The sequence below is a fragment of the Salmo salar genome, chromosome ssa20 (genome assembly GCF_905237065.1).
Source record: "Salmo salar chromosome ssa20, Ssal_v3.1, whole genome shotgun sequence".
Lineage (NCBI taxonomy): Eukaryota > Metazoa > Chordata > Actinopteri > Salmoniformes > Salmonidae > Salmo > Salmo salar.
The window spans coordinates 92587171-92611328 of NC_059461.1; the positions used below are offsets into that span (position 1 = coordinate 92587171).

Consider the following 24158-nt stretch of genomic DNA (forward strand, 5'->3'; position numbering starts at 1 on the left):
TCTAGTCTTCCTCCTGTTCTCACAGTCCCCACAGCTCTCCCTAGTCCTCCTGCTCCTCCTCTCACAGTCACCACAGCTCTCTCTAGTCTTCCTCCACCTCCTCTCAGTCACCACAGCTCTCTCTAGTCTTCCTCCTCCTCTCACAGTCACCACAGCTCTCTCTAGTCTTCCTCCTCCTCTCACAGTCCCCACAGCTCTCTCTAGTCCTCCTGCTCCTCCTCTCACAGTCACCACAGCTCTCTCTAGTCCTCCTGTGTAACGGTCTTTAAAACACACTTTGTCACCAACTGATACATTGTTCTTAGAGGTCTTTCAAGAGAGGGTATATAAGTTCTGCTGACAGAAGCCCTTATACCATAAACAGACGGGGATTGAACTTTAGAAGCCCTTATTCCATAAACAGACGGGGATTGAACTTTAGAAGCCCTTATACAATAAACAGACGGGGATTGAACTTTAGAAGCCCTTATTCCATAAACAGACGGGGATTGAACTTTAGAAGCCCTTATTCCATAAACAGATGGGGATTGAACTTTAGAAGCCCTTATTCCATAAACAGACGGGGATTGAACTTTAGAAGCCCTTATTCCATAAACAGACGGGGATTGAACTTTAGAATCCCTTATACAATAAACAGACGGGGATTGAACTTTAGAAGCCCTTATACCATAAACAGACGGGGATTGAACTTTAGAAGCCCTTATTCCATAAACAGACGGGGATTGAACTTTAGAAGCCCTTATTCCATAAACAGACGGGGTTTGAACTTTAGAAGCCCTTATACCATAAACAGACGGGGATTGAACTTTAGAAGCCCTTATTCCATAAACAGACGGGGATGGAACTTTAGAAGCCCTTATTCCATAAACAGACGGGGGTTGAACTTTAGGGGCGTTCTCTGGCTGGTGACTAGGATTCTATGCATTCCTATTTGTATTCAGGCTCAAATATTTAAAGAAACTGAATAGATGTATTGTATATCCTCTTATTCTAAAGAAATGGAATGGAATTGTTGTTTTAAAAAAAAACAATTATGGTACGTTATAGATATTTATAATCATAAGCAAATGTTTGAGAAATATATTTTCACAAAGCAAAAACATCCAGGTTTCTGAGTCACTAAAGATGTTTCATAGTGTGTTTTAGACTGGATGTTGAAAGTGACCCTACATTCTAAATTCACACGTGTCCCGTAGGTTGGGACTGATCTCAACATTATACTACTATTGGGGTTCTGAAAACCCAACCGTTCTTTTGTATTGTTTTTGTACCATCATCTTTGAAATGCAAGAGAAAGGCCATCATGTATTATTCCAGCCCAGGTGCAATATACATTTTGGCCACTAGATGACAGCAATGTATGTGCAAAGTTTTAGACTGATCCAATGAGTCGTTGCATTTCTGTTCAAAATTTTGTATCGAGACTGCCCAAATATGCCTAATTTGTTTATTAATAACTTTTTATGTTCAAAATGGTTCACTCTCCTCAAACAATAGCATGGTATTCTTACACTGTAATAGCTACTGTAAATTGGACAGTGCAGTTAGATTAACAAGAATTTAGGCTTTCTGCCCATATCAGATATGTCTATGTCCTGGGAAATGTTCTTGTTACTTACAACCTCATGCTAATCGCATTAGCCTACGTTAGCTCAACCGTCACGTGGAAGGGACACCGATCCCGAAGAAATTTGAAACATGTTTTTGGGTTGCCTTAACAATTGAATCAATACAACCATTCTAAATAAACATACAGATTTCCATTTGATTAAATAAAGGAAGTGGTTCAACAGTTTTAACAATTTTCTTTAACATGATACTGCAGGCATCCAAAGGTCTAACCATATATAGTTTTCATATCGTCTTAAAACGCCCCTGTCTTCAATCATTTCTACGGCTAACAAACTTCCAGAATCATACATTTGGATGCTTGCTTATACTGAAAGATATCCCCTCCACTTGCTACAATCCTTACCTACTGAGTACTTAGTTGACCTATATTTAACCCTACGGTAGTGTATTTCTAACAAGCTTAGAACTTGGTGTTTCATTTATCATCACGACTGAATAAGGCCTCATAGATGACCTACGGAACCATGGTGCCTGCTTCCAACAGAAACACAATTTATTCAACAGTAGAGGACCTACAGGACCATGGTGCCTGCTTCCAACAGAAACACCATTTATTCAACAGTAGAGGACCTACAGGACCATGGTGCCTGCTTCCAACAGAAACACCATTTATTCAACAGTAGAGGACCTACAGGACCATGGTGCCTGCTTCCAACAGAAACACCATTTATTCAACAGTAGAGGACCTACGGAACCATGGTGCCTGCTTCCAACAGAAACACCATTTATTCAACAGTAGATGACCTACGGGACCATGGTGCCTGCTTCCAACAGAAATACAATTTATTCAACAGTAGAGGACCTACAGGACCATGGTGCCTGCTTCCAACAGAAATACCATTTATTCAACAGTAGAGGACCTACGGAACCATGGTGCCTGCTTCCAACAGAAATACCATTTATTCAACAGTAGAGGACCTACGGAACCATGGTGCCTGCTTCCAACAGAAATACCATTTCTTCAACCGTTTTAAATTTGCTGCTGTGAAGAACTTTTGCTTTACTACAAAATGAAACACAACTGTGATACTGTTGGATTGTATGTACGGTGTAAAAGGGTTTGAGCTTTTCAGGTTAGAGAAATACCACTGCAGATGAACAACGAACTGGCATTCAGAATGTAAAAAAATATATATATATATTTGTCCCAACACTAGGGTTAGGGAAGGGGTAGGGCTGTGGCGGTCACGACATTTTGTCAGCCGGTGACTGTCAAGCAAATAACTGGTCGGTCTCACGGTAATTGACCGTTAATTAACATAAACACATTTAGCATCTCCTGGCTTTCCTACAAGCCACTGACGCAGACCTTTTGGAACATCTACATTTTAAAAAGTCTAATAAATCCATGTAATGTAGCCTACACCTTCACAATAAATCCATTGTTTATTTTAGACAGGTCTAAAGAAACACGATATAAAGAAAATGTAGTCTATTTCAGAAGAACAGAATAGCATACTCTGAGTTGTCCTGACGTTAGGTCCTGATCTGGCTGTGTCAAATGGCTGTGGGCTCCACTAGTTCATTTAGCAGGCTAGATTTGCTTAGAATTCCGTGGCATTATTTGATAGTATGAAGAATACAATTGAACAAAGCTGAATAAAATAGAAAGGATGTTTTCTCCAAACGATTTGAGGGAGTGCGGATATTCTGTGTTGAGAGGTTAACAAAGAAACAGGTATTCCTGTATGCTTAATTTAGAGTTGTTAATGTGAATGTAGTTCTACAGCCGTTAGTTAATTTAGAGTTGTTAATGTGAATGTAGTTCTACAGCCGTTAGTTAATTTAGAGTTGTTAATGTGAATGTAGTTCTACAGCCGTTAGTTAATTTAGAGTTGTTAATGTGAATGTAGTTCTACAGCCATTAGTTAATTTAGAGTTGTTAATGTGAATGTAGTTCTACAGCCGTTAGTTAATTTAGAGTTGTTAATGTGAATGTAGTTCTACAGCCGTTAGTTAATTTAGAGTTGTTAATGTGAATGTAGTTCTACAGCCGTTAGTTAATTTAGAGTTGTTAATGTGAATGTAGTTCTACAGCCGTTAGTTAATTTAGAGTTGTTCATGTGAATGTAGTTCTACAGCCGTTAGTTAATTTAGAGTTGTTCATGTGAATGTAGTTCTACAGCCGTTGGGCTATATGTATTGATTTAACACATTGTAAAGCTGCTTGATGGGACTCTGATGATGATTTTTTAAAAGTCGCTTGAAAAGGTGTGAACTCTGCTTTGTTGTTTTGTTTTGCCCAGGCTGTACACACTTCATCAGTCTCTCATTCACAATTTGACAAGCACTTGCTAACGCCTCGAATTTCCCGGCAGCATCTCCTTTGTGTGGCCATAATGCACCCTAAAAAGAATCAGTGGCTTTTGCGGCCAGTGGCCGATGGGCCCTTCTCCCCGAGTGCTGCGTTGGGCCGTTCACACTGAGTGCTGCCTGCTCCGAAGCACCTCTCACTCACATGGTTCACATGATCGGGTCTTTCTCACAGGCTACAAGTGAAGACAAAAACATCGGGGACGCTGCGTACGTCCTTATCCAATTCCGAGGAGCACATTGAAGATATTGGAAGAACTGTCCACATTTACTTTTCATCAGCCAACAAGATGAGTAGGCCTAACAAACAGCAAAAGCACTAGTCTATGTCAATCTACTATCCCCCATAGTACAAAAGTTGACCTATTCTATTCTGTGCGATAAATAAATATTCCAAACTTAGTCTGGGACAGTTGTGGGATGCAATTAGTGGAGGCTGCTGAGGGGAGAATGGCTCATAACGGCTGGAACGGAAGCAAATGGAATGGCATCAAACATGGAAACCATGTGTTTAATGTATTGGATACCATTCCACTTATTCCGCTCCAGCCATTACTACCAGCCCGTCCTCCCCAATTAAGGTGCCACCAACCTCCTGTGAATGCGATAGATCCCAAATTAGTACAACTATTAGAATAAAAAATTAAAAATAATTTCAGAATGTTTAGCTTAAAATGTTGATAAACTATTAGGCTATTTCTTCACATTCTAAGTGCAGAAATGTACACACTGCAGTAGGCTATCAGTGCGAATGTTCCAAAATGCTATCAATTAGCAGGAAAACACCAATTCTCACATGACAGTATTTGTATTTATTTGTGATCCTCAGCGCCTACTCTTCCTGGGGTCCAAACACATTAAGGCACTTACATTACATATAAAACAAAAGAAAGAACAGTACATCATATAACATTATTACACCACTACATATCTGCAATACAAAATGTGTAATACCACAATACAACAATATTACAATGTATGCGTGTGCAGAGTGTGTAGAGTGTGAGTGCTAGTGATTGTGTGTGTATGCCTGTACCTGTGTGTCTCTTCACAGTCCCCGCTGTTCCGTAAGGTGTATTTTTATCTGTTTTTTTAATTTAAATTGTACTGATTGCGTCAGTACCTGATGTGGAATAGAGTTCAATGTAGTCATGGCTCTATGTAGTACTGTGCCCCTCCCATAGTCTGTTCTGGACATGGGGGATTGTGACCTCTGGTGGCATGTCTTGTGGGGTGGATGTCTGAGCTGTGTGTTTGCTAGTAGTACATTCAGCTTGTCAACACTTCTTACAAAAACAAGTAGTGATGAAGTGTGATGATTATTAATTAACAACAATTTTGATCTGAATGTGCAAATAGTCAGGAATGATTTGCAAGGAAGGTGGATCCTTTTGAATATGAAAGTGGACGAAAAAGAGATTTGTATCATTAATCTATATGATCCAAATCAGGATGATCCACACTTCTTCGAAAACATTTATACCAATTTATTGAACTTACAGGCAACAAATGTCCTAATCATTATGGTAGAAGACTATAACACAGTGTTAAGTACCTCAATGGACCGTAAAGGTAATCACTCTACAAACTATCATCACCGTGCCCTTAAGGAAATCACAAATATTATGGACACACTAGAAATAGTGGATATTTGGAGACTAAAAAACCCCGACCTAGTGAGATATATATGGAGGAGACTTAATCAAGCTAGTCGTCTTGACTACTTTCTTGTCTCTTTCTCTCTTGCATCAAAGATTAAAAAAGTTTTAATAGGAGACAGAATGCGATCGGATCATCATCTAATTGGCCTTCACATAACTCTTATAGATTTTCCACGTGGACAGGGATATTGAATCAAAGTTTACTGGAGGACAACTTATTTTCAACTAAGGCAAAAAAAATTATAACCACATTTTTCCAGTATAATATAGGTCCAGCAAATCCCCTTATTGTTTGGGATACCTTTAAATGTACCTTCAGGGGTCATTCAATTCAATATTCATCAATAATAAAAAAGCAGTTCCTGGCTAAAGAGACAAGACTAACAAGGGAAATCCATGAACTAATAGTACAGGTAGATAGCAATACAAACGATACTACAGAGATACAAAATAAGTTAGAGGAAAAACAAAAAGAACGATCTAATGTAATCTATTACAAAAATAAAGCAAACTGGATGGAATATGGAGAAAAATGCACAACATTTTTCCTGAATCTCCAATACAGGAACGCTAACAAAAAGAATTTGCAGGAACTCGTTACTGAAGACGGAGTCATTTATGATTCTCTGAATGATATTTTAAAAGAGGAAGCTAATTATTTTAGGCAGATGTTCTCTTTTCCGTCTCATCCTTTCCCACTGAATGAAGATTACGGTAAGGAATTATTTTCAAATAATATTAAAAAAAATTAAATTAACAAATGTACAGAAAGATCAGTGCGAAGGCCAATTTACAAAGGAAGAACTTTTTGAGGCTATTAAATCCTTTTAGTCTGCAAAAATCCCAGGGCTTGATGGCATACCGGTAGATGTATATCAAGTATTTTTGATATACTCAAAGCTCCATTGTTAGATTGTTTTAACTACTCCTATAGAAATGGTAGTCTGTCAGGTACTCAGCAGGAAGGTCTGATTTCTCTATTATTAAAACAAGACCCAGATGGCAAATATAAAGACCCGGTCTATCTAAAAAACTGGAGGCCCCTTACACTTCAATGTTGTGATGCAAAAATACTAGCAAAATGCATAGCACTCAGAATTAAAAGGGTTTTACCAGGTATTGTTCATCCTGATCAGACAGGTTTTTTAAATGAACGATACATTGGAAATAATATACGACAACTACTAGAAATAATAGAACATCATGAAACATATAAGAAGCCTGGAATGGTATTTATAGCGGATTTTGAAAAGGCATTTGATAAAGTAAGACTGGATTTTATTTATAAATGCCTGGATTTTTTCAATTTCGTTAATTCTTTTATAAAATGGGTAAAAGTAATGTATAGCAACCCCAGGTGTAAAATAGTAAATAACGGCTACTTCTCAGAGAGTTTTGAATTGTCAAGAGGAGTTAAACAAGGGTGTCCGCTGTCACCATATATATTCGTTATGGCCATCGAAATGCTAGCTATTAAAATCAGATCCAATAACAACATTAGAGGATTAGAAATCCAAGGCTTAAAAACAAAGGTGTCCATGTATGCCGATGACTCAAGTTTTATATTAAGTCCGCAAGCTAGATCCCTGCAATGTCTCATTAAAGATCTAGATAACTTTTCTGTACTCTCTGGACTAAAACTTCATTATGATAAGTGTACAATATTACGTATTGGATCCTTAAAAAATACAACTTTTACATTACCCTGCAGTTTACCTATAAAATGGGCTGATGGTGAAGTAGACATACTCGGTATTCATATCACAAAATATATAAATAAGCTCTCCACAACGAATTTCAATAGAAAACTTGTAAAATATAGACAAGATCCTGCAACCATGGAGAGGTAAATACCTGTCTATTTATGGAAAAATTGCCCTGATTAACTCCTTAGTCATATCTCAGTTTACTCACTTACTTATGGCGCTGCCTACTCCTGATGATTCGTTTTTCAAATCATATGAGCAAAAATATTTAGCTTTATCTGGGACGCTAAACCAGACAAAATAAAACGAGCCTATCTACATAATGAATATGAATTGGGTGGGTTGAGATTATTAAATATAAAAGCACTAAACCTCTCTCTAAAAGCTTCACTCATTCAACAGTTTTACTTGAACCCTAAATGGTTCTCAAGTAGATTACTAAGAAAAGCTCATCCATTGTTTAAAAATGGCCTTTTTGCCTTTGTGTAGATTGCCATGTCTCATTTTCGATTAATTGAAAATGATACTTTTTACAAAGTGTCTCTCTTCTTCAAACAAGCATTGCAGAGCTGGCTACAATTTCAATTTCATCCCCCTGAAAAGATAGAACAAATATTATGGCTGAACTCATATGTGCTGGTTGATCAAATACCTGTATTTATGGGAAAGATGTTTGAAAAGGGTATTTTGTTCTTAAATGATATTGTAAATTGGAATGGTATGGTTATGTCCTTCATGGAGTTATCAGAATTGTAAGGGAAGGTCTGCTCAATCCAAGAGTACAACCAATTGATTACAGCATTGCCCCAAAAATGGAGGAGGCAAGTGGCAGCGGGAGGAGGTAGGGAACTGGTCTGTCTGCCCAATATAAAGGATCAAAACTGGCAGAGGAATAAAAATAGCATAAATAGGAAAGTATACCAATTTCATTTGAGGACCAGGATGTTGACAACTGTGCCATACAGATTGCAAAATATTTGGGAAGAGATTTTTTATGTACCGATTCCATGGCACAGGGTGTATGAGTTGATATATAAAACAACACAAGATTGAAGACTTAGTGCTTTTCAGATAAAATTATTATATAGAATTCTTGCCACCAAAAAAATGTTGAATATTTGGGGCATAAAATCATCGAAGCTCTGCAGATTTTGTTGTGAGGATACAGAATCAATAGACCATTTATTTTGGTATTGCCCTCAGGTAGCCTGTTTCTGGTCTCAGGTTCAGGAATGCCTGAAAATGCATAGCATTGATCTAAAATTGACCCTAGAAATAGTACTGTTAGGAGATCTGGAGAGACCGGGTCAGTCAATTACTAATATACTAATACTCTTAGTTAAAGTATTTATCTTCAACTCGCAATCTGTGGATTCTATTCGATTAGATAGATTGAAATTGTACGTTAAACATCACAGCACAGTTGAAAGATATGTATTGAGTTGAAACCCGAAGTGGGTGGCCAGCAGAGATAGATGGGATGGGCTGAGGGAAGCTGAGGGTTGGAATGTGGAATTGGAGACAAGTGGGAGTGGAGTTGCTGTGAGAGAGATAGAATGATGGTCAAAGATAAAAGTTTTAAAAAAAAAGTCAAATTAAAACATAATAAAAAGTACATTTGAATGACACTAAGTGGCAGTGTTTTTACAACTAATGCCGGTTTGCCTGAGGCTGATGCCGTGCAGGTGTTGGTACACATGCATATACACACACACTCTCATTCAAATAAACACATACAAGAACGCACACATACATGTAATAGTGCCAGACATGCACACAAACATATACAGCTGGCATTGCTGTTATGATTTCAGTTGTCCTTGATGTCCTTTGTTTTAAATTTATTATTTAGTTTTATTTTTTTTTAATTCTGTTTTCTTCTGTATTTTCCTTTTTTCTCTTTAGTTCTCTCTTGGTTGTTGGTACATTGGGGATCTTGGAGGGTTTGGGTTCACGTTTTTTGGCCTGGTTGTAGATTGGTCAACATACCCTTGAGCAGGGCATTGACCCTGGATGCTTCTGTGTGTCTCTCTGAATGGGAATCTGTTGGATGACTGGTATGATGTAGTTGTTGAGCGGCTTCACTGCAAGTATATTTTATGTTTCGCATACTCAATTAAAAAAAAAAAAATTATAAAAAAAAAAGTTGTGATTAAGTCAATCTCTCCTCCATTTTCAGCCAGGAGAGATTTACATGCATATTATTAATATTAGCTCTCTGTGTATATTTAAGGGCCAGCCGTGCTGCCGTTCTGATCCAATTGCAATTTTCCTAAGTCCCTTTTTGTGGCACCTGACCACATGACTGAACATTAGTCAAGGTGCGACAAAACTAGAGCCTGTAGGACCTGCTTTGTTGATAGTGTTGTTAAGAAGGTAGAAACTAGGGCCTGAAGGACCTGCCTTGTTGATAGTGTTGTTAAGAAGGTAGAAACTAGGGCCTGTAGGACCTGCCTTGTTGATAGTGTTGTTAAGAAGAAGGTAGAAACTAGGGCCTGTAGGACCTGCCTTGTTGATAGTGTTGTTAAGAAGGTAGAAACTAGGGCCTGTAGGACCTGCCTTGTTGATAGTGTTGTTAAGAAGGTAGAAACTAGGGCCTGTAGGACCTGCCTTGTTGATAGTGTTGTTAAGAAGGTAGAAACTAGGGCCTGTAGGACCTGCCTTGTTGATAGTGTTGTTAAGAAGGTAGAAACTAGGGCCTGTAGGACCTGCCTTGTTGATAGTGTTGTTAAGAAGGTAGAAACTAGGGCCTGTAGGACCTGCCTTGTTGATAGTGTTGTTAAGAAGGCAGTGCAGTGCTTTATTATGGACAGACTTCTCCCCATCTTAGCTACTGTTGTATCAATATGTTTTGACCATGACAGTTTACAATCCAGTGTTACTCCAAGCAGTTTAGTCAACTCAACTTGTTCAATTTCCACATTATTTATTACAAGATTTAGTTGAGATTTAGGGTTTAGTGAATGTTTTGTCTCAAATACAATGCTTTTAGTTTTGGACCTATTTAGGACAAACTTATTCCTTACCAACCATTCTGAAACTAACTGCAGCTCTTTGTTAAGTGTTGCAGTCATTTCAGTCGCTGATGTGTATAGTGTTGAGTCATCCGCATACATAGACACTGGCTTTACTCAAAGCCGGTGGCACGTCATTAAGCGCGAATGTTCCATTTGCAGGAAAACACCAATTCTCAAAAGTGACCGCAAATGTGATTATGCATGTTTATGCATGTAATGCTTTTATTATAAAGGTGCATTTTTATGGTGAAAATTCTCTCCCCAAACGTGAAACTCACGTGCTGCTTATGTCTGCCAGCTAGGCTCTACACTCCTTGTAAAGTAGATTAATGGGCTTCATTTTAACAAGTTATTTGGCCTCTTTAGTTGTGATACAAACCTTATCAAAACATATAGGACTATGGGCTAGGCTACATGAGGTGTGATACTAACCTTATCAAAACATATAGGGCTATGGGCTAGGCTACATGAGGTGTGATACAAACCTTATCCAAACATATAGGCCTGTAGGCTAGGCTACATGAGGTGTGCGATTATGATTTTGAAAAAAACGTGCATGCCCCGTTTCTTGCCTGACTGCACCCAAGCTGGGCCTCAATCACAAGTGATAGGCTAATATTGTCACCCATCAAACTATTCTTGATTTAATCTTGTATTTACATATACTAAATAATATGTGCGTGAAATTTGTTTTGATATAGAATGGACCATTATCATGCACCTGTCTTCAAACAGGAGCAGCGGGGAAAAACACATGTCATCTTTGCACTTAAATAGCTAATTTATTTATTTTTCCTTCATTTAACTAGGCAAGTCAGTTAAGAACAAATTCTTATTTCCAATGACAGCCTAGGAATAGTGGGTTAACTGCCTTGTTCAGGGGCAGAACGACAGATTTTTTACCTTGTCAGCTCAGGGATTTGATCATGCAACCTTCTGGTTACTAGTCCAACACTCTAACCACTAGGGTACCTGCTCTAACCACTAGGCTACCTGCTCTAACCACTAGGCTACCTGCTCTAACCACTAGGCTACCTGCCTCCTCTAACCACTAGGGTACCTGCTCTAACCACTAGGCTACCTGCAACCTTCTGGTTACTAGTCCAACGCTCTAACCACTAGGCTACCTGCTCTAACCACTAGGCTACCCTGCTGCCCCAAACGGATGACGCTTTTCCTCTGGTTCATTTTTCATGCCAGCCAGGTAGGCTATACTCCTGTTGTAAAGAGAAGCAATGTGCTTAAGATTAGGAAAGTTGAGAAATATACACTGCTCAAAAAAAATAAAGGGAACACCTAAACAACACATCCTAGATCTGAATGAAAGAAATAATCTTATTAAATACTTTTTTCTTTACATAGTTGAATGTGCTGACAACAAAATCACACAAAAATAATCAATGGAAATCCAATTTATCAACCCATGGAGGTCTGGATTTGGAGTCACACTCAAAATTAAAGTGGAAAACCACACTACAGGCTGATCCAACTTTGATGTAATGTCCTTAAAACAAGTCAAAATGAGGCTCAGTAGTGTGTGTGGCCTCCACGTGCCTGTATGACCTCCCTACAACGTCTGGGCATGCTCCTGATGAGGTGGCGGATGGTCTCCTGAGGGATCTCCTCCCAGACCTGGACTAAAGCATCCGCCAACTCCTGGACAGTCTGTGGTGCAACGTGGCGTTGGTGGATGGAGCGAGACATGATGTCCCAGATGTGCTCAATTGGATTCAGGTCTGGGGAACGGGCGGGCCAGTCCATAGCATCAATGCCTTCCTCTTGCAGGAACTGCTGACACACTCCAGCCAAATGAGGTCTAGCATTGTCTTGCATTAGGAGGAATCCAGGGCCAACCGCACCAACATATGGTCTCACAAGGGGTCTGAGGATCTCATCTCGGTACCCAATGGCAGTCAGGCTACCTCTGGCGAGCACATGGAGGGCTGTGTGGCCCCCCAAAGAAATGCCACCCCACACCATGACTGACCCACTGCCAAACCGGTCATGCTGGAGGATGTTGCAGGCAGCAGAACGTTCTCCACGGAGTCTCCAGACTCTGTCACGTCTGTCACGTGCTCAGTGTGAACCTGCTTTCATCTGTGAAGAGCACAGGGCGCCAGTGGCGAATTTACCAATCTTGGTGTTCTCTGGCAAATGCCAAACGTCCTGCACGGTGTTGGGCTGTAAGCACAACCCCCACCTGTGGACGTCGGGCCCTCATACCACCCTCATGGGTGACCCTCTGACCGTTTGAGCAGACACATGCACATTTGTGGCCTGCTGGAGGTCATTTTGCAGGGCTCTGGCAGTGCTCCTCCTGCTCCTCCTTGCACAAAGGTGGAGGTAGCGGTCCTGCTGCTGGGTTGTTGCCCTCCTACGGCCTCCTCCACGTCTCCTGATGTACTGGCCTGTCTCCTGGTAGCGCCTCCATGCTCTGGACACTACGCTGACAGACACAGCAAACCTTCTTGCCACAGCTCGCATTGATGTGCCATCCTGGATGAGCTGCACTACCTGAGCCACTTGTGTGGGTTGTAGACTCCGTCTCATGCTACCACTAGAGTGAAAGCACCGTCAGCATTCAAAAGTGACCAAAACATCAGCCAGGAAGCATAGGAACTGAGAAGTGGTCTGTGGTTACCACCTGCAGAACCACTCCTTTATTGGGGGTGTCTTGCTTATTGCCTATAATTTCCACCTGTTGTCTATTCCATTTGCACAACAGCATGTGAAATTTATTGTCAATCAGTGTTGCGTCCTAAGTGGACAGTTTGATTTCACAGAAGTGTGATTGACTTGGACTTGTGTTGTTTAAGTGTTCCCTTTATTTTTTTGAGCAGTATATATAGTAGGCCTAGCCTATAGAAAGCGGATGGAATTCATGGGCTCTCATGAAGTGTTTGATTCGATTATCGATAACGTTTTCATTCATGTTAGAGTGATTAGAGGGACAATAGAGTGCTGAGTACCAGGCAGTTAGCAAGTTTGGTAGGCTACTAATGACCAGCATCAGCATCGGAGCTTGGAGAAGTCTAATTACGGTGACTAAACGGACACGTGGAAATTGACTGCCTTCATGACTTGTGACTGCCGGTGTGGCAGTAATACGGTCACCGTAACAGCCCTAGGAAGGGGGTTACCTAGCACAACTGAATGCATTTAACTGAAATGTGTCTTCCGCATTTAACCCAACCCCTCTGAATCAGAGAGGTGCAGGGGGCTGCCTTAATCGACATCCACGTCTGGGAGCAGTTGTTGTTTAACTTCCTTGCTCAGCGTATGATGGACATTTTCCTCTTAAAGTACATATTTAGATTAGAATACATACCACTACGTGGCCAAAAGTATTAGTGGATTCCCCTTCAAAAGAGTGGATTCCTCTTCAAATTAGTGGATTCTGCTATTTCAGCCACACCCGTTGCTGACAGGTGTATAAGATTGAACAGCTCAGTGACTTTCAATGTGGTACCGTCATAGGATGCCACCTTTCCAACAAGTCAGTTCGTCAAATGTCTGCCCTGCTAGAGCTGCCGGGGGTCAACTGTAAGTGCTGTTATTGTGAAGTGTAAACATCTAGGAGTAACAACGGCTCAGCCACGAAGTGGTAGGCCACACAAGCTCACAGAACGGGACTGCCGAGTGATGAAGCGTGTAGTGTGTAAAAAATCCTCAGTCCTCGGTTGCAGCACTGCCGAGTTCCAAACTGCCTCTGGAAGCAGCGTCAGCACAAGAACTGTTCGTTGGGAGCTTCATGAAATGGGTTTCCGTGGCCTAACAGCCGCACACAAGCCTAAGATCACAATTCGCAATACTAAATGTCGGCTGGATTGGTATAAAGCTTGCCGTCATTGGCAGTCTGATGGACGAATATGGGTTGGCGGATGCCAGGAGAACGCTACCTGCTCGAATGCATAGTGCCGACTGTAAAGTTTGGTGGAGGAGGAATAATGGTCTGGAGCTGTTTTTCATGGTTCAGACCCCTTAGTTCCAGTGAAGGTAAATCTTAGTGCTACAGCATACAATGACATTCTAGACGATTCTGTGCTTCCTATTTTGTAGCAACCGTTTGGGGAAGGCTCTTTCCTGTTTCAGCATGTTTCAGCATGTTTCAGCATGAACACCTTTGGGTTGAATTGGAATGCTGACTGCGAGCCAGGCCTAATCGCCAAACATCCGTGTCTGACCTCACTAATGCTCTTGCAGCGAATGGAAGCAAGTCACCGCAGCAATGTTCAGTCACCACAGCTCTCTCTCTCTCGTCCTCCTCTAGTGGAAAGCCTTCCCAGAAGAGTGGAGGCTGTTACAGCAGCAAAGAGGGGACCAACTCCATATTATTCCCCATCATTTTGGAATGAGATGTTGTACAAGCAGCTGTCCACATACTTTTGTAGTGTAAGTATAGGGGTATGGTGACTAGGCACCATGTAGTGTACTTCCTGTTAATTGGTCATGTAGTGTACTTCCTGTTCCTTGGCCATGTAGTGTACTTCCTGTTCATTGGTCATGTAGTGTACTTCCTGTTCCTTGGTCATGTAGTGTACTTCCTGTTCCTTGGTCATGCAGTGTACTTCCTGTTCCTTGGTCATGTAGTGTACTTCCTGTTCCTTGGTCATGTAGTGTACTTCCTGTTCCTTGGTCATGTAGTGTACTTCCTGTTCCTTGGTCATGCAGTGTACTTCCTGTTCCTTGGTCATGTAGTGTACTACTCTACCATTCTTCACTTTTCTAATTTTAGGATTTTGTGTTGAGACAGCTAACCTGATAAGGACTGAGTTCATCTGTATGCTAGTACCCTGACAATCCAAACAAAGGTGGCCTTGGTATGAAATGTGCTGACTAAAGCAATACTGGTATCACATTCTTATCAAACTGTAATTTTGGAGGTTGTACGGTACACTTGACTATATACGTTTAAATGAAAAAAATTTCCCCACTTAAATCCTTTTAAAATATGTTTTCATAAACTATGTAAACAAAAACAAAGTAATCTATATCTGTTGGATGACAAATTAAAGTCAAAATAAACTGCCAGAGCATATGAGCTGATTTGAGACATGACATGGTTTTAACCACAGCCTCAACGAAGAAAAACAAAGGCGATATTATGCACACACAACCACACTTGAGATAACCGGTGATGCAACGGGCAAAAAAGATTTCTTCATCACACATTCATCCACAGTCAGCGTGTTGCACTGTCCATGGACCACTGCCAAAGAAAAGAAAGTAGGGCTGTCCCTGACAAAAAAAAAAAAAAAAAACAATATTGGTCGACCAAGAGTCATCTTTTCCTGGTCAAAATTGGTCTACATTTTCCATATATAGACACACTATGTTTGAATAAAATCAACTATATGTAGGCTACTGAGCTTGTCTGATGCTTTAAGCACTGCCATTAAAAATGAAGGGTCACAAATTATTTAAGAGGGAGCCAGAGATCAATATAGCCTAACGAGAAGGACTAACAAAAAACCTGTTCTGGATCAGCCTTCTCCTGCTGCTGCTGCCTTAGGACATTCTGCCGTTATATTGCCTACCAGCAGAAGTTATTGTACCATTTCTACTGATCTGTATGCAAAGTTATGATTTTTCATATGCACATTTTTGTGGAACTATTTAAATTTCATTTATAATAAAGTCTTCATACCTCAAAATCTATGTCGTGTGGTTAATCAAAATGATATCTAAATTAATTAAAATTATACAAATCTAAAAGTATCTTCTATTGCCAACAAATAAAAACATTGCAGCTGGCGCAGGTAGAAAATATCCTGATCAAAATGTACATCCTATAAATAACATTGGCTATAACGGTCTGGTCTGTCTGCAAGGAACTTGAAACATTGTATCAACTATTAACTTGAACCAGCCCTGCTTGTGCTATCAAACTTGTAACATTGTATAAAATATTCTGGGCCCTCAGCGTTTCCCACACCAGTTAGCTCAGGACAGACAGACACAGCTGTGGCTGCACAAAGGATAAGAAGTAAACCTACATCTACAGGTACAAATGACCTCGACTAACCTGTACCGCCGCACATCGACTCGGTACTGCCTTTGAGGAACCTACCTGTACTTTTATGAATAAATTAACAACTTGTAAATGGAATGAAATAAACCAAAATGTGTTTTCTCACAAATGTAGCCTAGGTTGTGTGCTCTGCAAAACAACGTGCCCACTTCTACAACGACAACGGTAAGACTGTAATAATAATATATTGAATGCATTAACAGAGTAAGTAACCAAACAAACATTGTTGATTAGAAATGATGGTAATTGATGGCAAATGTACTACTGGTGATACTGGTGTGCCACCCCCGTGGCCGCTACAATGGATTAGTCCACTCAGACAGGCCTCTACAATGGATTAGTCCACTCAGACAGGCATCTACAACGGATTAGTCCACTCAGACAGGCCTCTACAATGGATTAGTCCACTCAGACAGGCCTCTACAATGGATTAGCCTGTCCGGGGGTATCATCGGATGGGGCCACAGTGTCTTCTGATCCCTCCTGTCTCAGCCTCCAGTATTTATGCTGCAGTAGTTTATGTGTCGGGGGGCTAGGGTCAGTCTGTTACATCTGGAGTATTTCTCTTGTCTTATCCGGTGTCCTGTGTGTATTTAAATATGCTCTCTCTAATTCTCTCTTTCTCTCTTTCTGTCTTTCTCTCGGAGGACCTGAGCCCTAGGACCATGCCTCAGGACTACCTGGTATGATGACTCCTTGCTGTCCCCAGTCCACCTGGCCGTGCTGCTGCTCCAGTTTCAACTGTTCTGCCTGCGGCTATGGAACCCTGACCTGTTCACCGGACGTGCTTGTTGCACCCTCGACAACTACTATGATTATTATTATTTGACCATGCTGGTCATTTATGAACATTTTAACATTTTGACCATGTTCTGTTATAATATCCACCCTGCACAGCCAGAAGAGGACTGGCCACCCCTCATAGCCTGGTTCCTCTCTAGGTTTCTTCCTAGGTTTTTGGCCTTTCTAGGGAGTTTTTCCTAGGGAGTTTTTCCTAGGCACCGTGCTTCTTTCACATGCTTTGCTTGCTGTTTGGGGTTTTAGGCTGGGTTTCTGTACAGCACTTTGAGAATATCAGCTGATGTACGAAGGGCTATATAAAAATAAATTTGATTAAATTTGAAATTTGATTAGTCCACTGAGAAATGCCTCTACAATGGATTAGTCCACTGAGAAATGTCTCTACAATGGATTAGTCCACTGAGAAATGCCTCTACAATGGATTAGTCCACTCAGAAATGCCTCTACAATGGATTAGTCCACTCAGACAGGCCTCCACAATGGATTAGTCCACCCAGACAGGCCTCTACAATGGATTAGTCCACCCAGACAGGCCTCTACAATGGATTAGTCCACCCAGACAGGCCTCTACAATGGATTAGTCCACCCAGACAGGCCTCTACAATGGATTAGTCCACCCAGACAGGCCTCTACGATGGATTAGTCCACCCAGACAGGCCTCTACGATGGATTAGTCCACCCAGACAGGCCTCTACAATGGATTAGTCCACCCAGACAGGCCTCTACGATGGATTAGTCCACTCAGACAGGCCTCTACGATGGATTAGTCCACTCAGACAGGCCTCCACGATGGATTAGTCCACTCAGACGGGCCTCCACGATGGATTAGTCCACCCAGACAGGCCTCTACAATGGATTAGTCCACTCAGACAGGCCTCTACAATGGATTAGTCCACTCAGACAGGCCTCTACAATGGATTAGTCCACTCAGACAGGCCTCTACAATGGATTAGTCCACTGAGAAATGCCTCTACAATGGATTAGTCCACTGAGAAATGTCTCTACAATGGATTAGTCCACTCAGACGGGCCTCTGCAATGGATTAGTCCACCCAGACAGGCCTCCGCAATGGATTAGTCCACCCAGACGGGCCTCCACAATGGATTAGTCCACTCAGACAGGCCTCTACAATGGATTAGTCCACTCAGACAGGCCTCTACAATGGATTAGTCCACTCAGACAGGCCTCTACAATGGATTAGTCCACTCAGACAGGCCTCTACAATGGATTAGTCCACTGAGAAATGCCTCTACAATGGATTAGTCCACTGAGAAATGCCTCTACAATGGATTAGTCCACTCAGAAATGCCTCTACAATGGATTAGTCCACTCAGAAATGCCTCTACAATGGATTAGTCCACTCAGACAGGCCTCCACAATGGATTAGTCCACCCAGACAGGCCTCTACAATGGATTAGTCCACCCAGACAGGCCTCTGCAATGGATTAGTCCACCCAGACGGGCCTCCACAATGGATTAGTCCACCCAGACAGGCCTCTACAATGGATTAGTCCACTCAGACAGGCCTCCACAATGGATTAGTCCACTCAGACAGGCCTCTACGATGGATTAGTCCACCCAGACAGGCCTCTACGATGGATTAGTCCACCCAGACAGGCCTCCACAATGGATTAGTCCCCTCAGACAGGCCTCTGCAATGGATTAGTCCACCCAGACGGGCCTCTACGATGGATTACTCCACCCAGACAGGTGTCTTGTGTACCATATTTTTTTTTATATATATATATATATTTGCCACTGCTCGATTTAAAAAAATCTGTCGACTAACAGCCCATCGACCAGTCAACTAAATGGGGTCAGCCCTAAAATAAAGCTTGTGAAAAGCAAACAATGACTTATTGGCCATGGTTCAACATTACAGTTACAATGTCCCTCAAAGGATCACCCCATCCTATTGCATAACTACAGTCGACCTATTGGCCATGGTTCAACATTACAGTCACAATGTCCCTCAAAGGATCACCCCATCCTATTGCATAACTACAGTCGACCAGCCCGGCCCACCTCAGGTAGGTTTATCGTAGCCTATAAAGCCTCAATACTCCCCCTCAGCTCCTTGCACTGCATTCAGGCTTCCAGCCCCATCCCCACCTGAACACCACCAGCCCAGGAACAAGCCATCTCTACCGGGAACAGCCAGAAACCATCCATCCACCTGGAATCTCTGCCATGCAGTCTGCCGAGTCCAACACTATGCTGAACCGGGATTGTCTAGTCCTGGCGCTGAGGCGCTACTGCGCTACAGTTCAAAACATGGAACAGACTGTCCTCCTCCCCAGCCTGCTCAGAGATGTGGAGTCAGACTCTGATTCTGACTCTGACGACCGTTTCCAGGACTGTCACTCTGCAACCGGAAGCTCCTGTAAAGACCTCTATGACTACTACCTGATGCTGAAGGCTGTCAGGAACACAGTAGAGAGTGGACTGGTCACGCTGGACGACCGCAAGGCCAAGAACCAGACCTCCCTGGCCCAGAATAAGACCCTGGAGCCTATGCTGGAGGCTGACCCCGAGGCTCTGTTCCACTTCCACCTCAGGGGACTTTTCTCTGTCATGGGAAACCTCACCAAGAAGTCCCAGGGCGTCACGACCAAGTACATGGACATCATCAGAATAATGAATTAGAATAAGAAGACTCAGGTTAAACCCGTCGACAAAACAAGCAATACATTTTGGGGCTTGAACATAACTAAGATTTACAACGGTCAAGCGGTTTACATATACTGTCAATAACACCAAGTCGTGTGTAAAATTGAATTAAAGGTGCTTTGTTTTTCGAAACTGACTTCTGCATGTCTTTGTTGTTTTTGAAATATCCAAGACTGTTTGTAATTAGAGTTAAAGAACACATACAGCAGCTACAGGATGATATGTCTGTTAGCTGATCTACTTCCCTATTATGTATTCATCAAGACTAACATAGCAGATAATGATTCTGATATTAAATCTATTAAGATACATTTTAATTATGTGTGAATTGTGAACAGCTCAGAATTGTCTCCTCATGATCTTCAGTTAAAGATGCAATTAGTTTAAATCAGCTACATGTTTACTAGGGATGGGGGGGGGGAGAAGTGTGACACCAATCAGGCCCCCCTAAGGACTGGAATTGCCCAGGCCTGCAACCTGTCACAAGCTTGGTGATCGAAGCCTGAGCGTCCAAGGCAACTGTCACATTGAGTAAGTAAATGCTATTCTATATCCATGAACAACAGGCAATAATATGATCTATTATCTGAAACATATAATGACAACACTTTATTGAGAGAGGAAAAATATTCTGTGTAAACAAGAGCACATTATTTGAGTAGGATTTGTAATTTTTTTATTATATATACACAAGACTCTTTAGATTTCACATAACGTAATGAGTGATGGCATTAACACCAACTAGGGACTACAGAGACAGGTGGTATTCTGTTAAAATGTTCTCTCTTCTCCTTCAGCCAGCCTCCTACACTCAGCGAATTGGGTGAAAAGGTTCCACAATCTCAGCAAATGTCTTCTTCTCTGTGGAGATTAACACACACACACACACTTGATTAAATATTGAATAAAAATGACTGACATATGTACATATCAGTTAGTTGCCTGAGTTTTGTGAAACAAGCTGGGTTGATTGCTCTGTGCATGTCAATGCCATATAAAATGTAAGAAATCAATAACATCAAAATGTGCCAATGACGTAACATTTGGTGCAGGATGGTATTTCTATGGGGTTGCAGCTAGAGCCTGGTTTGTGACTGGAAGAAACATGCCTGTTCTATTTATCTGATGGTCCATGAGAACATTATGAAGCCATGGGGGGGGGGGGGGTGTTGTTGATAGAATCTAGCCTAGTGATTGACTTGTCTTGAACACAGAGGCATTCATGTCTTTCTATGTGGACATCAGTCCAATCCATTTACCTTTGTCTGAAAAGTTTTCTGGGTGGAGTCGTACGTATTCGTTCATGTCTCGGTCCAATCTAGCGTACGTGTAGTTCTCGTGTTTGGTGACATGGTAACCAATGAACCAACCAATGGATGCCAGCAAGGCTTGCCGGTGAACACCTGCAAAGACAATGACAAATACAGGTGGGTTGATCGATACAGGCCATTGAACGATACAGGTGGGTCCACATGTCACATATGATGACACTCACCGGTCTCGATCAATGAGAAAATATTTGAAATAGACAAGATGGCAGCGTACACATTGTTGGGTTAATTCATGGCGCAAAAAAAACATTTGTTTTAATAACAGAGATTTTTCTAAATTCAAAACGGACCCCCTGCAACTGTACACAGTCATTTTATGAGACTGCAGTTCCCACAAATTGAGAACATGGATAGTATCGCCAATACCTGGTTAGTTGGAGAAAAAAATCCCTGACGTTTTTTACATTTTTATTGGCAGACCTGTAACTTCCAATATAATAGATATCAATTTTGTGGGGGGGGGGTTAAATCCCATTCTGGTGTTACAATCTGTAGCTAGTGATAGCCTAGATCAGCCAGGTAAAGTGTCATTTCTATATTATTAAAAATACCTATAAAGCCTATTTTCATTTGTTGATGGTTGCATCGACGCTATAAAGACACCCTGACATGACTGAGGATGGGTATAATTTGTGGAACTTTCCAACAGGAATATGTTCCAAAAACTTGGTAAAGTACAAGGTTGTCAACAAACAACGTATACAACAAAATAACATGATCAAGTCACCTGGCTAACTAGCTACTGAACAGTGTAGCAACTCACCTAGCTAACTAGCTACTGAACAGTGTAGCAATTCACCTAGCTAACTAGCTACTGAACAGTGTAGCAATTCACCTAGCTAACTAGCTACTGAACAGTGTAGCAACTCACCTAGCTAACTAGCTACTGAACAGTGTAGCAACTCACCTAGCTAACTAGCTACTGAACAGTGTAGCAACTCACCTAGCTAACTAGCTACTGAACAGTGTAGCAACTCACCTAGCTAACTAGCTACTGAACAGTGTAGCAACTCACCTAGCTAACTAGCTACTGAACAGTGTAGCAACTCACCTAGCTAACTAGCTACTGAACAGTGTAGCAACTCACCTAGCTAACTAGCTACTGAACAGTGTAGCAACTCACCTAGCTAACTAGCTACTGAACAGTGTAGCAACTCACCTAGCTAACTAGCTACTGAACAGTGTAGCAACTCACCTAGCTAACTAGCTACTGAACAGTGTAGCAACTCACCTAGCTAACTAGCTACTGAACAGTGTAGCAACTCACCTAGCTAACTAGCTACTGAACAGTGTAGCAATTCACCTAGCTAACTAGCTACTGAACAGTGTAGCAACTCACCTAGCTAACTAGCTACTGAACAGTGTAGCAATTCACCTAGCTAACTAGCTACTGAACAGTGTAGCAATTCACCTAGCTAACTAGCTACTGAACAGTGTAGCAACTCACCCTGTAGCTGTATGTTAAAATGTTTGATGATAGGCTACCAGAGGGAGGACATTTTTCAGGGGAATAAACATGGGGAGTGAAAAATGTGTAAATAAGACCATTCCCTACCCGGTATCTTATTCTGCCGTTATACAACTTTGTATGTGTTGTTTGTTGGTATCCTTGTTATTTACGTTAATTATACGAATAATTATACCTGTGGCTCAGTTGGTAGAGCATGGTGTTTGCAATGCCAGCATGGTGTGTGCAACGCCAGGGTTGTGGGTAGAGCATGGTGTTTGCAATGCCAGCATGGTGTGTGCAACGCCAGGGTTGTGGGTTCGATTCCCACGGGGGGCCAGTACAAAAAAAAAAAAATGGATGAAATGTATGCATTCACTATTGTAAGTCGCTCTGGATAAGAGCGTCAGCTAAATGACTAAAATGTAAATACCAAATCCCATGACTGATATGCTGTCAGTCAATTTGAAATGGCCACATTTCATAGACCAATCGATCCCAGTTATTATTGCAGACTAGAAAATATATTTTCTATAATGCATTGTATTATAATGTAACGTTAACTTCTTGAACATTAATTTACACAAGACAGTGAATTTTTTTGTTAAGAATGGAAGCTGGCAAGCAGACTTCTCATGTTTGTAGTCAGTTGTCAAGCTAACTACCAGTTAAAGTATGTTTGTAGCCAGCGGTCAAGCTAACTACCAGTTAAAGTATGTGTTTGTAGTCAGCTGTCAAGCTAACTACCAGTTAAAGTATGTGTTTGTAGTCAGCTGTCAAGCTAACTACCAGTTAAAGTATGTGTTTGTAGTCAGCTGTCAAGCTAACTACCAGTTAAAGTATGTGTTTGTAGTCAGCTGTCAAGCTAACTACCAGTTAAAGTATGTGTTTGTAGTCAGCTGTCAAGTTAACTACCAGTTAAAGTATGTGTTTGTAGCTAGCGGTGTTAGCTAACTGACTAACGTAAAATCGTTACATTTGTTTTTAATAATTAAAACAGCTAGTTATTATATAGCCTATGACATTAAAAACGCCCTGACCTGGCTCTGTGTTGAGCTCAAACTAGTTAGCTAACAGTTAGTTAACAGTTAGTTAGCGGCTAATGCTAGGCGACTCATGCTAAAGTGAGCTAGCGATACCCTACCTGATTTAATGGGCGGCCTGCGGTTGAGGGCATTCTGTAGCATCGCAGAGCACCAGCCGATAACACCGAGCCAGACAGAGTTTCGGTTTATTATTCCTGGAGGTGGAAGAGCCTTCGCTTCATCTGGGAGCCCCATGTCTGGGGGAAGAAAAAAAATGCACTAATCCAAAGTGCTTATTATAAATTGACTAGCGTGTTGACGCTTCACCTCACAGAGGAAACCAAGGGCATATTATTTAGTCGTTCAGTGTAACCGTGAAATCACTCCGTCAAGGAACCAAATAGCTGGTTCCGCCCAAAAATCTGATTCTTCTCTTTTTCAGTTCACAAAATTCCTTGTATTATAGGCAACCATATTTGCACGGTTTATTTTCATCAAAGAAAAACACATTTTATTAATTCAAT

General features: G+C 41.4%; 2 protein-coding genes across 2 annotated transcripts; one reads left to right on the plus strand and one right to left on the minus strand.

The window, feature by feature from the left end:
* The first annotated feature begins 19223 nt into the window (after positions 1-19223).
* Positions 19224-19967, plus strand: thrsp (thyroid hormone responsive). Its single transcript, XM_014163692.2, has one exon. The coding sequence runs from the start codon at positions 19352-19354 to the stop codon at positions 19805-19807; it is 456 nt and encodes a 151-aa protein (XP_014019167.1). The 5' UTR covers positions 19224-19351; the 3' UTR covers positions 19808-19967.
* Positions 19968-20509: 542 nt separating this feature from the next.
* On the minus strand, positions 20510-24002 carry ndufc2 (NADH:ubiquinone oxidoreductase subunit C2). Its single transcript, NM_001140802.2, has 3 exons — positions 23754-24002; positions 21091-21234; positions 20510-20692 (listed from the first exon to the last, which is right to left on the minus strand). The coding sequence occupies exons 1-3, from the start codon at positions 23887-23889 to the stop codon at positions 20643-20645; spliced, it is 330 nt and encodes a 109-aa protein (NP_001134274.1). The 5' UTR covers positions 23890-24002; the 3' UTR covers positions 20510-20642.
* Between the last annotated feature and the right edge of the window lie 156 nt (positions 24003-24158).

What these genes read in the sequence shown, in the direction of transcription:
- thrsp (XM_014163692.2), top strand. Translation starts at nt 19,352, where the DNA reads ATGCAGTCTGCCGAGTCCAACACTATGCTGAACCGGGATTGTCTAGTC.
- ndufc2 (NM_001140802.2), bottom strand. Translation starts at nt 23,889, where the DNA reads ATGGGGCTCCCAGATGAAGCGAAGGCTCTTCCACCTCCAGGAATAATA. An exon ending in CAGGCCGCCCATTAAATCAG is followed by an intron (nt 21,235 to 23,753) that starts GTAGGGTATCGC and finishes TTGTCTTTGCAG; the next exon opens with GTGTTCACCGGCAAGCCTTG. An exon ending in AGAAAACTTTTCAGACAAAG is followed by an intron (nt 20,693 to 21,090) that starts GTAAATGGATTG and finishes TAATCTCCACAG; the next exon opens with AGAAGAAGACATTTGCTGAG.